The following is an 18,249-nucleotide window of genomic DNA, read 5'->3' on the forward strand; positions in this document are numbered from 1 at the left end:
AGGCATGAGAAGACAAATGCACTGCAGACTGGAGTAGAGTGGCGATTGTTCTCCACAGCCAGCCTGAAACAAGTTTGTATTTCTCCACATGAAAGGAGAAGCAAAGCTCCTAATGCTCATTCACTTGTCTACAATTACAAATTTTGCTTTTATTGCATATATAATTTAAAGAATTTTAAGTTAAAAGCTTCTAAATCATATTTATAAGATTTCTTGAAGAAAAAAAAGACAAGACATCTAATTAAAATTTTTATTGTTTCAGAAACAGAGACAAAGCATATTTTTTGAGGTTCTTTTCCCTAAAGCACGGTTACCACAATACATATAACTCTAACAGGCTAGCTTCTCACTTGTGATAATGTTCCAGACCAAGATTCTTGAGACTATTTGGAAAACACAGGAAACCATGTATAAAGCTGTACTAAGTATTTGTTCTGAAAGGAAAAGGAAACCATATTCTTGGCTAAAAAATGGGGCTCAGTGGCATAAATATAAAAAAGAAAAATTTCTTGTAGAAAAAGATGATCCTTATTCCATCTTTGTGAGGTGCTTATTCAGATCTTTAATTGTCATTTTCACTGGTATAAACTATTTTTAAAGTATATCAATATTTAAGATCTTCTACACTTATAGTTAGAAATGTTCATAACCCGTAGTTATGAAATAACCAAGTAATCCCATCAAAATGCATGTAAAAAACCTAGAAACATAACATGGTGCTGAAACCAACATTTTTTTATCTGATCATAATCAGTTCATGAAGGTTTTGATATTTCGACAGCTTGAATGCCTTTCACTGAAATGGTAAATGAGATTTTATGTAACCCAAGTATACACTTTTGTTGAAATCCTTACAGAAATGAGATATTTTTTAAAGTCAGTCAAGAATATCTTTGACAGAGACATGTTCAATTATCTTCACTTTCTACAAGAAAGAACATGCATGTAATGGAGCTCTTTAAAAAACCACATAAATTACTAATAAAAATCACTTAAAGGGTATGGTTTTGTTATAGTAGCAGTATACCAACAATGCTCTGAAACAATATTTCTCTACTGGCTTAAATAAAATGTATTCAAGAATCTTTGCAGAGAACAAGTGATTGTTTTCAGTAAGCCAAATTCTGACCCAAATATAAACTTCCAATTTCTGACAAAGGCCAACATGTACTGTTAATGGATCCTTCAAAACCAAATGTTTGGGTTTCTTTGCTTACTAGCATAATTACACAAGGATAAAGATTTTTTGAGGGGGGGGGGTTATTTGTTTTTCTGTTTATAACAAAATTCCAAGGATGAGACAATTTCCCCCATAATGGTAATAAACCTTGGTGATACAAAGAGATATGCAGAATACAGAAAACATAAAGGATATGTTTCATATTTTTGCATTTGTCTCTATGCCCACAAATTCCCTAATTTTCAAATTTAAAAAACCCATTTATTGTAACTGTAGAATAAAACTAGGATTTTATTATGAGTTCTCCCTTTGAAACTGGCAAATACAGGGTTTACAACTAGATAACATCATTTCCGTGCCAAAAACCATTGATAATATTAAGTTACAAAGATGATCCTTCAACAACTTACATCATCAAGCTCAAAATACTCCACATGAGCATCATTTTCCCTCTACATCTAGCAGCATAGCTAGCCTTGAAAAGTATGCTGCAGCATTATTTCCAACTTACGGTCTGACTGAAGTCTCTCAAATAAGCTGTATTCAATCCTGATAGTTCTTTATTTTCTATAATGATATTTGCTATGGAAAGCTAATTTGTTCTAGGTGTCACTGAGAATAACCGAAATTAGATAAAGGTAACAAAAGGCTCACAATAAAGTATATTATAACCTTGAAAACATCATTAATACATTACAGCACGCATCAGGAAGGAAAAAAAAAAAGCTGTTGCATAAGGAGACTACTGCACTGCTAGATTTACATTCTCGCAAATAAAACCAGGTATGAATCCATAAGAAGGGCTTTATCATCTCACTTCCAGTTTCTTCCCTTCAAGAACAATTTGAATTTCTTTGGCATCCAAAGTCTCATAAGTCAATAAAGCTTCAGCCAGATTCTTATGTTCTTTTGCATGTGTTTTCAAGATGTTTTTTGCTCGTTCATATGAGTCCTGAAATGCAAAGATAAAACACAAAACCTCAAAAAATTTATTATTGTGGAAATTAAAAAGGAAAAGAATTTGTAAAATGAGAATTTTATGTTCCATAAAATCCTAGTCCCAACATTTCACCACGGTCAGGAGGGGATTATGGATTCTCAAGACTATACCTGCAAAACCCAAGCTTTTCAGAATTGTAAGGGCTTTGAGTAGCGTATCAGCAACAAATTACATCTGCCTCACAAGAAGCAACCCAGCTAAGTACTGAGGAGCTCATTAACTATAAGTTAAATACTTAGTAATTAAGTCTTTGACTATTACAACCTTTACAACAAAGTGACAAATAAAAACTGCTTCCCACTGGCATAAATGGGAGCTGAACATGCTAAGAAGCACAGAGCTATTTATAAACATTAATTTATTTACTGATACACTAAAAACTAAAAATCAGTCTTTACACACAGACACACACACAAAACCAGAAGACAAGAGGAAGTTGCTACTAAATGGAAGCATGATTCGTTATTCTTTGAGAGTCAAATAAAAGTGTTAGTGGAGTAGTTCTGCTGTGCATTAAAAGGCAACAAGAAACACCATTTCTTAGATTATCTGCTCCTCTGTTGTAGTACTCATAAATAAGTAGGCAAAAAATACTACCAGAAAAATAACTGCAGGTAATGTACACATCTCTGGTGCAAAGGAGAAGATAGAAAAATTCTATAAAGAACTTGATAATACCTTCCAAATTACATCAACACATTTTCACACTTAATGTAAAATTGAGCACTAAAAAAGGATAGTGAAAAACATGTCAGACGATCTAACTGAGGAGTAACAAGCAAGAGAACCAAAGGTGCTGAAAACGGTGAGCACAAAATAACAAAAAGAAATTTATTATATCTTCTCAGCTAGAAAATGATGCGAGAATTATTTCCAAATCACCTATCTCTATATAGTCAGATTACTAACTTGTTAGAACAAAAAGTTAATATAAAAGTAGAAAATGTAAAGATATGGCAAGAAATTTAAACTAAGTGAGCCACATAAAAAAATGATGCTAAAAGGGGGAAACAGAAGAATGGACACAATCACCAATTATGCCAATTTATTAAAGCAATTTAACCATTGTAAATCAATTGCCATAATAAGACCTTCAAAACAGCCTGGAGACACCATCTCAATCGGCAAACACTTGATTTCCCTGGTCAAGCAGTAAAATATGGCAGCCAAGAAAAACACCTCTTTAGAATATACTCATTTGCAAAAATTATGAGGAAGATTGGAAGAAAGGTAAACACATATACTTGCAAGAACTGTGAAATCATCCAATAATTCTGGAAAACAAATTTGAATTATATGAGAAAGGTCACTAAACTATTTATACCTTTTGACCTAGAGATCTCATTATTGGGCATATATCCCAAGAAGGTCAAAGACATAAATAAAGGTCTCATACATAGCAAAATATTTACAGCAAGAACACTTTTTGTGGTAGCAAAAAGCTGGAAAGAAAGCAAGGAACCGTCGGTTGGGAAATGATGAACTAACTGCTATGTGAACAAAATGGAACATTATCACAATGTAAGAAATGATGAATACAAGAAATTCAGAAAAACATGAGAAGATTTAAATGAAATGATGTGGAGTGAAGTATACAAAACCAGGTCAGCAATATACACAGTGACTATAACAATGCTTAAAAAAAAAAAAAGAAGAATGTGTAAATGAAGCTGAATGCTGAGTAATTATAACGATCGCTCTTGGTTCTGGAAAACAAATAAGGTAGCACCTTTCTCCTTTTGGCAGAAGTGGGAATAAAAGATGTGGAATATCACATATACTGCCAGAGAGAATCACTAGATCAGTTGGTTTTACTTAACTATTGTCTTTGTTAAAAGGGTAGGCACAATATCTAGAAATTGTGACAAAAACAGAATGTATCAATAAAACTTATTTTAATAAACCATCAGAAGGCAGGTGAGTGGAAGAGCAGGAGCTGTATCACCTCACAAAACAGTAAGAATGAAAAGAAAGACCATGCTTAAAGAAAGCTTGGTGAAAATCATTCTAAGGACATTTAAAGGACAAAACTCAAAAAAGGACAACAAATAGATGACAATAAAAAAAATCTGTAAAGATTTTTTTAATAAATTCTTTTCACCATCAAGGAAAATGAAGCCACCACATCTGAACTCAATGACCCAGATTTGCTACCAGAAAAAGTGGTACTATCACTGAAGAAAACCTAAGACGGAAAAAACAGCTGGACGAGGTGAACACAAAGGATGATCTTGCTGGAAGTGACACAATTTTGAAGGCACGGGACATTCTACAAGTAAATGACAAGGGGAAATAGCAATGGCACTGGGGAAAAATTAGATTTTGTTACCCCTTGCCATCAGAAAGCAACCACAAGACTACCAACCTATGCAACTTTGTAAAGATTGGGTCTCGCTATCTTGCCTAGACTCAAGTACAGTAGCCATTGATGGACAACATTCCACTACTAATCAGTATGGGAGCTTTGACCTCCTCTTTTTCCAATCTTGGCATATTTGTCCTTCCTTAAGCAGCTGGGTCCACACCAACCTTCCCCCTCACAAATGGTTACCCAGATTGGTACATGCTATCAGCTTTAAAACACTGCAACTCTGAACTCAGGAGCCCAAGCAGTTCATTAGCCTCACTGTTCCTGATAGCAGGGATTCACAGATGTAAGCCACCACACCCTGCACTACTTTCTCTTCCATATAAACTTTATGAGAATAATCTACACATGCATCAAGTGTATGTAATGAAGATATGAGAAGGGAGTAGGAAGAGGTTTCCATAAACAATATTCTACAAGAGACCATACTTATACAGTGATGCGATTAAAGGAAAGGCAGAGAATAAAAATCTCATTGCATTAATTGTTCGCTATTTTAAAAATAATTTATTTGATTTAATAATAACTAGCACTTACATAGCACTTCCAGGCACTGTACTAAGCATTTTACAAATATTATCTCATCTGATCCTCACAACAACCCTGGGAGGTAGGTGTTTTTATTATCCCCATTTTACAGATGAGAAAACTGAGGCAAACAACAGTTAGGTGACTTGCTCAGGGTCATACAGCTAGTTAAGTGTTTGAGGCAGGACTTTAGTCCAAGCCTTTCTTGGATTAAGAGAAGTTACAGACTACATAGTGCCGATATTATTTTCTCTTTCTCTCTCTCACACTCACACTCACACACACACACATACACACACACACACACACACACACACACACACAGAGCTTGGTGTAAAAACACATCAAACTCAGCAGAGGATAGAGAAAGGAAATTAAGAGAGAGAGGATGATACCAGGGAGGAAATAGTAATAAACAAAACTTTCTGATCATAAAGGGGAAATTAAAAGGGATAGAGGAAAAAATAACTAGAATCTAAAAGGGTATCTTAAATTTCTTCTTAGACCACTAGGGCTGAACAAATTATAGTATATGAATGTATTTTTTTTACACTGGGTAGGGGAGGGGCTGGAGGGAGTGAGAGAATTTGGAAATCAACATTTTTTAAAATTAATGTTAAAAACAAATAAGTAATAAATAACAAAAAGAAGAAAGCATTTGACTCAGCAAAGCAGGGTATACTCTTAAAGGTTCTCCTCCAAGAAGTCTTTCAGGTGTTAAAATCATACAAGTTTTCTTGGTAAATGCAATTATAGAAATAACCACTCAGTGACTCTGAATAAATAAGCAAGTCATTAAAAAAGAGACAAAAGCTAACAACTGTGGTAGAGCAAGATCCAAATGGAAGAGGGACTCCCTAAAAATGGTGAAGTATTCCAGATGCCCCCTTTCACAGACGCTATTGCACTGGTTCAATCAAGTCCCAGAATGTTACAGGATGCTCTTAACGAGATACATAATTATTAAAAAGAGGCCGGTGTCACAATCAATGAAGAAAAAAACTAAGACATCCATTCTTAAGACAATAATATGTAATTGGATGTCCACTTCATCAAATTAGTATACCTATTCGGGACAAACACTATAAATGGACATGGGCTGGAGGGCATTTGGAAACTGAAGAATGCTTCTAACAATTCCAAGCTGTTTTTCAACATATAAATCCATCTTTTTTTTTTTTAAAAAAAAAAACACAAATGTTCTCTCACAGATGTCATGTAACTGCAAATCCTTGAACACCACAGTCACTGAAGAATCAAATTTACAAGTGAACCAAACAGAGAAACACTTAATGGCCACATGCAAGTTGAGTTGTGGCATATTTCCAAATATGACCTATCCAAAAGATATTGTATAAGAGTTATCAGTGAGGACACGTATGATTGGAAAAAGAGATAGAGTATCAGTTTTGTGAAAGTGAGAGAAGAGATGAAGAACACTACCGGTGATACTCAAGAAATGTGAAAAGACAGAAAGGCCTCTAGAATTTGGGTTGATTCTCACTGAGGATTACTGGAAGAACACAGCAAGAAAAGCACAAGATGAGAAGACATCTACTATCTTTTATTAAATAGATGTTTCTAATGAACCCTATGCCTTCATACTACATAAATAAAAGTAGAAAAAGAACAGTCTTACCCTTAAAAGTATTCTTATTTCTTGTTCAATAGCAGACTGCGTTTCTGGACTCAATTTCCCTGTATCAGTATATGTCATGACTCCAAGCTAAAGCCAAATGGAAGAAAAAAGTTGATCAAAAAATGTAAAAGTCTCTAAGTATCCAATATACTTGGAGACAGTATCTATCCCCCACCACTTAAAAGGAAACACAATTTTCATGGAAAAAACATAAATACTGATAGGTCATGTACTAAAATCAACAAGAGGCAAAAATTCCATAAAGTCAAAACTACCCTTGAAAAATTCATTACCTGTTATTATCTTTAAGATAAAAATAACAGATGACATGAAACAGTTGCTATATAAACAACTAGGTATACATTTTATTTTTTAATATACACAGACAAGCTATTGATCAGACAACTTGACAAAACTAAGTTCTACTCAAATAGAAAAAAACAAACAAGTACAAAATGGTTAGGGGAAAAAATGTTCTCAAAAGAGTTTCCTATATAATTATGATATCACAAGGTGATTGATCATACCACATAATTGTTCCTTCTTCCTGTCTCACCGTGAGGCAAGACAGGACTTAAGAATGTCAAAGGGAACACGGCAGGAACAAGTCTAGCTGACTAAGGACGGAAGAAAGGCCAACCAAAGTTGTCTCTCTCCTTAGTTCTACCAGTCTAAGAAGGATGAATAAAGACTGTCTATAAGAATAATGAAAAACAGATTCTAGAAACACATTCACTATAGGGAAAGGCACTGGGAATGGAAACCAACTGAGAAAAACAACAGGTTTATGCCTCCCATTTTACACTCGGGGTATTTTCACACTGAGTGGAAAGTCATGCAGAGATGCATGACCAGCCTCTTTTGAATAATTATGTATCTCATTGACTTTTTTCATGACTTTTTTAATCTCTTTTTTAATGCAGAGGTCCAGCTTAGTTTCTCTAAGTTATTATTTCTCCTCCTTTTTTTGCCAAGTATTTAGGGTTGAATTTCCCTAAGTTAAATATGTATGACACTACTGAACATGAATACCAGAGGGCTTTATGGTGAAAAGAACACTAGATTTGAAATCGGAGCAAATGGATTAAAATCTGGGCTGTGCTTTTAACCATTTATATGACACTGAGGCAATCAATTAACTTCACTGGTCTTCAGTTTCCTAATCTGCAAAATGAGCACACTGAATTAGGTAAGTAGTAGTCCCAATGTGAATTTCTTTTTTTTAAATGTGTTAAAAACACTAAAGAGTAATTTAATTTATACTACTTGTAATATTTTTAAAAGTTACCTATTGCTCAAAATGCCATTAAAGAGTTTAATTTTGGACTCTTAATTCTGGACTATCATCAAGAACCACTAGACTACATGATCTCTTCTGTCCCAGCTCTGAATCCTACAATCCTGTAATTTCTTTCACATTTCTCCCAAACAAGAAATACAGTACAAGAGATAAGTGTGTACTACACAGAGCAACTGTGACAACATAGTGGAATGGAACAAGACAGAAAGCCACATTCTACTGAAAGTCGTTACTTTCATTCCATTTGTGGAAGGCTCAAATCCTAGCACAGTCTAACTACTGGTTACGTTGCTATATGCTTCAAAATTTTCTCCTAGAGGCACCTAAGAATTGATGTAATAAAATGTAAATACATATGGGACAGAAAACAAAATTTACTAAATACACCTTTTTCTTACAAAGTGCAGGACTTTTAAATAGATTAAGTAGGGGAAAATGCTAATCTTCTTTGTTTCACCACTTGACCAAACAATGGGAAACTTTTCATACATATTTACCAACTATGAGAAAAATACTGAAATGAGGTACCTACCTCTCAAAAGGAAAAGAGGAAAAAAAGGAAACGCGATAAAAAAGAGCTCTTACCTTTTCACTCATTCCAAATCGAGTCACCATTCGCTTTGCTATTTTGGTGGCATTATCAAAGTCACTAGAAGCACCTAGTATTAAAAATAAGTATATCAGTATTTTTAAAAGCTATTATATTAGTAAACCAATCTTTGAACCACAGCAATTCTTTGCAGTCAACCTGTTGTAATATGGTCAGTTCCAAATATAAGCTCCTCTGCAACTCTTCCTCCCATACTAACATCCATTTGTGCAAGCAGCTGGGACCTAGTTTCATTCCATCTATCATTCTCAGGTAGAAGCGACACCTACAAAATTTGGGAAACATTCAAATTACAGCAGAAGGAAAAAGTCAGATCACAGTTCTCAAAAAAATCAGTGTTCAGCTCACCACCGAGCATTATGCTCTGAACCAATTAATTAGAAAAGCAGCAGCACAAAATGAAAATTATTTCAGCTTCAGAACCAGAATGAATGAGGATGATAACAACAGTAATGATGATGATGATGACTAGTTATATATAACCTATTAAGGTTTGCAAAATGCTTTACAAATGTAATCACATTTAATCTTCACAGCAATGCTATAAGGCAGATGCTACTATTATTCCCATTTTACAGATGAAGAAACTGAGATGTTAAAGTTCAGTGACTGGCCCAGAGTCACTTGTGTCCAAGGAAGCACCTGAACACAGCTGTTCCTGCCTCCAAGTCCAGCACTCTATCTGCAACACCTAGCAGGCTAACTATACCCAGGCTGTATAATACTGTGAGAGGATCTATGCTGTCATCAAAGATGAATTGATATTAAAATTTCTACAGCTAAGTGGAAATTAATATTAGAAGGGCACTTGTGCTACATGATGATCCTAAACCAGGAACAATTGAGAAAAATACTGAATTGGTGACTTGTGATTCACAGTTTTTGCTTTTGTGATTTTTCAAGAAATATAAGTTATTCAAGAATTAAAGATAGGGTAGATTCTGAATCTGTATCTAAATAGCAAAAAACACTCATCACGAAAAATACTCTTCAGAAGAGTCTTTGGGACATCTTCAAGGAAGTTCAGAAAGAAAATTTCAAAAATAGTTTCAACTAAATATGTAACCATTTTCTCCCCATGAGAACACACTACATTTCAACAGACAGCATATATAACTTTATTACTAATCAGAGGGTTTACTAGTGATGCTACAGAAATCTTTATCTTGAAAATCAACAAAGAAAAAGTTTCTAAAGCCTCACATGTCCAAGTGTTGGTCCTCTTGGCATGATTGTAGCTTTGTTGATTGGCATAGCATCTTTAGTGTAATATGCAATAATAGCATGGCCGGATTCATGATATGCAGTGATGGTTTTGTTTTTATTATCAATTTCTACACTTCTACGTTCAGGACCTAAAAATAAGAAATCACTTAACTGAAACAGTATATTCAAGAAGTAATATTTCATTGAATCACAGAAGTTATTTGATTTAACATAATATTAGGCGTTACAGTATCTGATATTGTTATATCCTTAGCTCGAGAGGTAGAAACAGACAAAATAAAATAAGCACATTCTGAAAAAACAATCTTGCCCTTGTACAATAAATGCCAGTCAGTTCTGCAAAAACTGCCTACCCCTAACTGTTATAGCATAACAATACTTTAAGAAATGAATTCAGTTCAATTTCTAGAAAATATATGTCCTGTTTCATGTAAAAAAATCCAAAACATCACAATATTTAGGATCTACTCTCTCCACATCCAGAAAACTAATACAGCATGAAAAAAAGCAAAATCAGAACAATAGCTATGCTAACTACAACTATATAAATAATTAAAATACTAAAAGCAACTAAATCCAGAATTACAAGAAAGAAAAAGTTCAGAATGGAGCACAACAGCAGTTTTTGTTATCTTCCTGCCAAAGTTAACAAACATATGAGTAAAAAACTTTTATTCCTTAGATATTTGAATTTACTTTTCTTGATGGTTAACACACTATGTTTAGAATGAACTTTAAAAACAAAATTTGTAAAACTGATATTTTAAAGGTCAAGGATGAAAGGAAAATTTCAAAATTAAGTATTAAAAATGGACAAAGAAAATTATCCTTTTATACAAAAGCCTTTAAGAACTGAGCTCTGGCACTTGACATATGATGATATGGAAATTTTATGTAAAAACACTTACCATATTACAAATTAAAGAAATATTTTTACTGAACTCCTTCTAAGCAAATATGCCTCTGTGCTACAAACATGAGTTTGTAGTATGGTTTGTTTATAGGGTTTTGGGGGGTTTTTTTGGTTATTTTGTGTACAGTATGTTTGTAGTTCGGGTACTATGCACCCAAACATGATTCTTACTATTACTATCCTAACCTTCACAGCCACATCATGAACTACCTGTAGGAGAACATTTTGAACTGGAAATTCTCCAGGAAATCTCACACTCAATACGTCCAAAACAGAACTCATTCTAGACAAGCCAGGTGTGCCACCTCACAGTTATTCTCAATCCTTCAGTCTCCTTCCTTCCTAATTTCCAGTAAGTTTCCAAATCTTATTACTCTGCCATGCCAACATCTCTCACACAACCATCCCCTTCTGTCCATTTACAGTTACCACCCTACTTCAGTTTTTCATCATCTCTTGCCAATACTATTACAACAGCCTCCAAATTGGTCTCTCCCCAATCCAATCCATCAACCATACTACTGCCAAGGTGTTATTCCTTTAGGAATAACAGGTCTAACTATGTCACAAGGCTATTCAAACTCCAGGGCCTCCTTATTACCTCTAGGATCAAATACAAACTCCTCTGTCATTTAACGTCTTTCATAACCTGGCCCCAACCTGCCTTCCCAGCCCAGCATTATTCCTCTTCATCCACCCTACAGTCTAGTTAGACTGGTCTTCTTGGTGTTCCTTACACATTATTCTCTCTCCTGTTTCTTTGCCTTTGCCTGGAAGGCACTTCCATTTTAATTCCAATTTTTTCAATCTCTAGTTTTCTTCAAGGCTTTTCTCCAATGTCACTATTTTCATGAGGTCTTTCCTGATTCCCCAATTCCTAGTATCTCCCCAAAATTAATCTTTCCATGTATTCTTATACAATATATAGGGCCATCTATGCAAACATAACTGTTCCATGAAGGCAGGAACTGTTTCATTTTTGTTTTCATAACTCCAACACAGTACCTGCCTCATAGTAGATGCTCAATATAATGCTTGATTAATACCTCAGACCATTTTGTCTCTCTACAGCCAAAAGGGAAGGCTTTTAAAATCAAACCTATATTCTTTAAGTGCAAAATTGAATTGGAAGGCTAGACAGACAGCTTTGGTACCTTGCAAAGAAAGTAGGAAATACTGCTCAAGGATATTTAGTTCACACTCTACTATTTACAAAAATTCTTACAGCAAAAACTCTTAAATGTGAAAATTCAGGTTTTTTTAATGAGAAAATTTTGTGTACATAGTTTAGCTCTACAGAATACTAGAACTGTATAATTTTACAGGTAGAAAGAACCTTGGAGATGTGATAATTCATTGCTCTTACTTTACATAATTACAGATTGACCTGGAGAAGTTGTGACTTGCCAAAGAGGTCTGACAACGATGATGATAAGGAAAGGCACACACAATCAAAAGAAGATGTGAGACTGGAATTTTTGTGTACGAAAACAATTTACTCTCTGAATTATTTCAATTAACCTGAAAAATAAGGAAGTCAAAGTACAAGAGAAACATACCCATTAAAATTTTATCCTTGGAGAACTCCAGTTCCTTCATGGTAACCATATCTTTCCCATCAACAGCAGCTTTTAATGCAGCTTGATTCACAAGATTCTCTAACTCTGCTCCAGAAAATCCAACTGTACCACGAGCTATTATTTCTGGATCAACAGCTATATAAAAAGAACATAAACACTAAAACTTAAAAATGGAAGCCATGCGTGGATTTAATATTAAATTTCAAGATGTTTAACACTTAATTCTGAAGGATACTAGGAGAAAATACTATAGAATGGTTCCATCAAGGTAAAAATGGTAGAAATAGAAGCTACATGGCAAAATACTTTATTCTATACAAGAATTAATTCATGATAAACATTTAAAGTATCTTTCTAAAGGAAACAGACAAAAGTGGAACCTAGATTTCACAATTTAGTAAAAAGATCAGAACAAGATTTTATTTTTATAATGCAGTCATTCAAATGAACCTTAAGACAGAAGTATTACCATTTCTTCAATACTACAATGATCCATAATCATTGTGGCTATTATCATTCATACAGACTGCAAATCCTCTAAAAAAAGATGGTTTTCAAGAATCTCTGTGGCCCAAAAATCCATCACCTTGTGTTTAATGTGGTGATAAGTCTCTCTAAATTTAGCTAGGTTAGCTATAATACAATGGTCCAGGACTCTCATCCAAAGTCTTTTCAGATGGACAGGACCTTGGAGAACTCAATGGAATCCACTTTCAGCAACACAGGTTATCTACATACCACAATGAGGCATCAAAGGAAGCATTTAAAGAAAAGACTCGATCACCACAGATATCTAAAAACTGAATTCAGGGATGACCAACCATGTGCAGCAATGAGGTTCATATGATGGTCTGCCTCTGCTTCAAAATATTAAAGAGGTACAAGAGGCTATATAGCTGATACTCAAAATCAGACAACAGTTCGCTTGGAATAACAAACTCACAGAACTAATTTCTTGGGGCTAACGTAGACCTGAAAGATCATTATAGTCTTCATTTTCTGGATAGGGAAATAAAGGCAGGTGGTCTTACACTACTGCCTAGACTATAGCTCTGCTGCTTCATTTTCACTTTCAGCAGTTTATGCAGTCATGATAGCCTGAAATATTCAACTCTTAAAGGGTTCAGAAAAAGTAAATTGTAGAAGTGTCATTACTCCTGGAATAGTGATTATTAAGTATGGAAAAATATTGTCAGAATATTCAAATTCAAAACATTTCGCTGGCCCTCTGATTTGCAAATAGTGATGAAGCTGAAGCTTCTTACGCACTAAACCTTCAGTTAAGCACAAATTTATAAGAGTTACAGGCAGGAACAGCTTTTTCAAATAATACCTAAAACAGTCATCAAACAACAAAACTAATGGTGCTGTGGAAGAAGATGTCAGTCCAGCACTGCTATTTCAGACATGATTCTACAGAGATTACAATCACAGAAGGTAGAATCATTTTGAAAACCAAATATGTCCATATATAGTAAAACAGCATTTAAAGACATACTAAGGCCACAATTTTAAATGGGAAAAAGTTTAGATGGGAAAAAATAATAGATGGATTTCTGGCATGCAATTATTAGAAATCAATTCATAAAACAGAGATAAGACGGGGTTCCTGGTCTTTCAAAACATTCACCAATCTATTGTTATTGTGCTGAGAGAGAAAAAAATATACAGCTGAAATTTTAACTTACATTGATCAAATTTTATTTTATTCAGATACCATTTGAGAATTTCTGTTCGACCTTTTACATCTGGCCTTGGAACTGTAACTTGCATGTCAAAGCGACCAGGACGTATTAAAGCACTATAAACAAATAAGAGGGGGAAAAAAGTCCACAATCCAGATTCAATAAATTGAAAGTTGACATCGAAATTTAAGACCTCCCCAGATTTATTTCATTCAAGGGAAATGAGGAAGACAGTGGGTGGCGGTCAAAACTAAAATGGGCTACTGAACCAAGTAGTTTCTGGAGAAATATTTAAATAATAGTCTCCATTACCTTGAATATAAGGACATGGCTCATTTCCAACAACATTTATAAAAACACAAGTAAATATGGAAAAGGACTGAGGCATGGGTTCTTTTTTTTCTTTTTGGTGAGGCAATCGGGGTTAAGTGACTTGCCCAAGGTCACATAGCTAGTAAGTGTTAAGTGTCTGAGGCCTGATTTGAGCTCAGGTCCTCCTGACTCCAAGGCTGATACTCAATCCACTGAGCCACCTAGCTGCCCCTTAAGGCACAAGTTCTTAAACTGTTTTTTGTATCTAGGACCTCTTTGGAAATCTGGTAAAACCTCTTTCCAATGTTATTAAAAGGCATAAAATAAAATGCACAGAAATGTAAATGTAAAAAATCACTTATAGTGAAATACAGTTATCAAAATATCTTTTAAAAATAAGTTCACTGAAACAGATTAAGAACCCCTGGCCTATAGCATAAGCAACATCATTGTTGGTTTATTGAGAACAATTAATACAGGATGAGAACTTTAGCTCTTCTCACTTTCAAAAAAGAGCCTGGGACAAGAGTTACTAGTGAATTGACACATACATACTATATCAACTTCAAATGAAAGGCTTTATCTGTCTGTGATTCCCCAGACATAAGTCAATTTTTAACAAACCAGGAAATTTTAGTGCAATTTTTTTTAAATTAAGAAATCTCCTCAAAGCAAATATAAAGATTTCTAAAAAGTTTTCATGAAAAACTAATTTTATACATACTTATCCAATGCTTCAGGGAAGTTTGTTGCTCCTATGATGATAACTCCTTCGTTAGGTTTAAAACTATTAAAAAAAAAAAAAGCAACAGCAATGACAAAAGAGACATATTTCATTGATATTTTCAATAAAACACAAAAATTCTAATGTAGAAGCTGCTTATCTCCTATCTTAAATACTACTTAATTAAAACCAAATGTGAGAGCTAACTAGCCAGAAAAACACGGCTAACTCTTAAAAAGTGGCAACTCACAGATTAGTAATGTTACAAACAAAACAACACATCATTAGGTCAATAGGCACTTTAAAGAGTTCCTATTGTTCACCTTCAGAAGAGAATAATTATCAAATAACAGATATAAATATGAAGTGTAGCTAAATCTGTTTTTCAAATTTAAGTTTATCAACTCAAATTTCTTAAGAGCTCTTAAGAAAATTCTTAAGAAGTTCTTAAAAACTTATAAAAGGGGATAACCTGTTCAAATATTAATAGAATGTAAAGACAAAGAAAACAACTTTTAATTACCCATCCATTTCAGCAAGAAGTTGATTTATGGTTTGTCTTGAATATGGATGCATTGGAGACTCAATCCTCTTTCCACCAACAGAATCCAATTCATCAATAAATATAACACAAGGTGCATTTGCTTTTGCTTCCCCTAATAAATTAGAAAACGGATCCAAACAGATTTAAATAAAAGGTATACATTTGCTACAAATGGGCAAGTAGGGGCAGCTAAGTAGCACAGTGGATAGAGCGCTGGACCTGGAGTCAGGAGGATCTGAGTTCAAATTCAACCTCAGACACTTACTAGCTATGTGACCCTGGGCAAGTCGATTTAACTCTTGTTTGCCCCAGTTTTCCTCATCTGTGAAATGAGCTGGAGAAGGAAATGGCAAACCACTCTAGTATCTTTGCCAAGAAAACCCCAAATGGGATCATGAAGAGTCGGACGTGACTGAAAAATGACTGAACAACAACAAAATTTGCCACTAAAATATATAACTGTCAAGGATCTACAATATATTTGAATACAAAAAGAAATTTTCATTGTGAAAAAAAAATAAAACATGACATCTACAAAACTCACTTAAAACTTAACAACCATTTCAGTAACATTTAAACAAGTCAAAGAAGATAACATACTAATACAAAATTAGCAAACATGAAAATATTCAGCTATGAAAGTTATATACCATAAGAGTTGCAGCCAGCATTCCTTACTTACATATTGTTATATCAATGAATTAAAATGTGGGGGGAAAACCTCAGTCTTCTCTGGCAGCCCATAACCTAATTTACCCCTGACTGTACTACACTCCAACCCATCCCAGCACCATCATGCTAACTCCTAGGGCTACACTGGTTTTGTGGAAGGCTGCAACTCTACTTTAACTCACCACACCAAATTCCCTAAAGCAAGTCTCTGTACAAGTTATAGTGATCCCAACCCACTGTCATTCATGACTAATCAGCTCAGGCAGAAAGGGAATTGGCTAAGTCCTTGCTTTTAAAGTGGAAATCCTTGTGAACAAGTTTCTCCCTATGCTCCTCAAATTGTAATCCTAGCATTTTCTAATACGTATATTATTATAACATACTGAAAAGATTTCTGATACGGCTGGCTCCCACACCCACGAACATCTCATCAAATTCTGATCCAGAAGCATAATAAAAAGGAACATCAGCTTCTCCAGCCACAGCTCGAGCAAGAAGTGTCTTCCCTGTCCCTGGGGGTCCAACTAAAAGAATACCTAAAAAAGAAAATATTCATATTATCCAATTTAAGGAAAAAACTTCTCAAATCAATTTCTAAAAGCAAAATAGATATTAGAACTAAAAAACACTCAATATCATTCTCTAGGCCAGGGGCTCCTAACCTGATGTCTGTGACCTTTTTAAAAAAAATTTTGGTAACTGTACTTTGACATAATTGGTTTCCTTTATAATTCTATGTATTTTATTTTATGCATTTAACACCACTATTCTAGGGGCAGTTAAGTGGCGCAGTGGATAGAGCTCCGGCCTTGGAGTCCAGATAACCTGAGTTCAAATCTGGCCTCAAACACATGATACCCACTAGCTGTGTGACCCTGGGCAAGTCATTTAACCCCAACTGCCTTGCCAAAAACAACAACAACAAAAAACCCCACTATTCTAAGGAGTCTATAAATTTAATCAGAATAACAAAAGGGTCTGTGAAACAATAAAGATTAAGACTTTCTGATTTAGGTATTTTCTTAAAAATTTGTATTTGTCAATGATGCATTTCAAATTGTTTGCCATAACTAGTTTCCCCACATTTAAGTTATTTTCAGATCAACTCAGGAACAGAAGCTTTTCTGTTTTTAAAGTACTTAAGCATAAACCCTCACAACAACCTGAGATAGGTAAATACAGCTATCAATATTTTACAGAGAAAGAAACTGAACCTCAGAGAAGTTAAAGTGATTTGCCTGTGGTTAGTCTGCCTTAAAGAACACTGAAAAAAACTAAGATTATAGATTTAGACTTAGAAAGGTCCTTCTAGGGGCAGCTAAGTGGTGCAGTGGATAGAGCACCGGCCCTGGAGTCAGGAGGACCTGAGTTCAAATCCGGACTCAGACCAAACACTTGACACTTACTAGCTGTGTGACCCTGGGCAAGTCACTTAACCCCAACTGCCTTAAAAAAAAAAAGAAAGAAAGAAAGAAAAAGAAAGGTCCTTCTAATACAAAGCCTTATCTTAAGGTCCATGGAAAAATAAAGTTCCTCCATTTTTACGAAAACATTAAGTCCATAAGACAGGTGTTAATTCATACTAGAAATGCCAACATTTGAGATTTTATCAAGGAAAGATCAGTGTCATCAGACTGTGACATATTCTAAGATTATTTCTGTGACGAATGAGCATATGAATATAACAGTTTTCTCCATTCCTTGAGATTTTTTCCACAAAATCAAAGAATCATAAATTTTAGAGGCCATCTAGTCTAATCTCATTTTTACATATGAGGAAACTAAGGCAATGGGAGGTTAAGTAACCTGCTCAATTTCACACAGCTAGACAGAGTCTTGAGACAGTATTTGAACTCATCTTCCTGACTCCAAGTTCAATATCATTTATAATACACCAGACTTCTGCTCATATTGATGTAACAAGACAAAAAGCAAGAACACATCTATTGCACTGGTTAAAACTTTCC

General features: G+C 34.5%; 1 protein-coding gene across 1 annotated transcript in view; it reads right to left on the reverse strand.

The window, feature by feature from the left end:
• Nucleotides 1-236: 236 nt before the first annotated feature.
• Nucleotides 237-18,249, reverse strand: part of YME1L1 (YME1 like 1 ATPase) — a 36,825-nt gene continuing 18,812 nt past the window's right edge. The window contains exons 10-19 of the mRNA XM_027841615.1: nucleotides 16,666-16,818; nucleotides 15,590-15,722; nucleotides 15,067-15,129; nucleotides 14,034-14,146; nucleotides 12,325-12,480; nucleotides 9,829-9,980; nucleotides 8,764-8,890; nucleotides 8,601-8,674; nucleotides 6,716-6,802; nucleotides 237-2,132 (exon numbers count right to left, since the gene is read on the reverse strand). Of these exons, the coding sequence (XP_027697416.1) occupies nucleotides 1,989-2,132; nucleotides 6,716-6,802; nucleotides 8,601-8,674; nucleotides 8,764-8,890; nucleotides 9,829-9,980; nucleotides 12,325-12,480; nucleotides 14,034-14,146; nucleotides 15,067-15,129; nucleotides 15,590-15,722; nucleotides 16,666-16,818 (1,202 nt within the window). The 3' untranslated portion in view covers nucleotides 237-1,988. The remainder of the gene's footprint in view (nucleotides 2,133-6,715; nucleotides 6,803-8,600; nucleotides 8,675-8,763; nucleotides 8,891-9,828; nucleotides 9,981-12,324; nucleotides 12,481-14,033; nucleotides 14,147-15,066; nucleotides 15,130-15,589; nucleotides 15,723-16,665; nucleotides 16,819-18,249) is intronic.

This window comes from Vombatus ursinus, unplaced genomic scaffold (assembly GCF_900497805.2).
Source record: "Vombatus ursinus unplaced genomic scaffold, bare-nosed wombat genome assembly UNPS02014861.1, whole genome shotgun sequence".
NCBI classification, from domain to species: Eukaryota; Metazoa; Chordata; class Mammalia; order Diprotodontia; family Vombatidae; genus Vombatus; species Vombatus ursinus.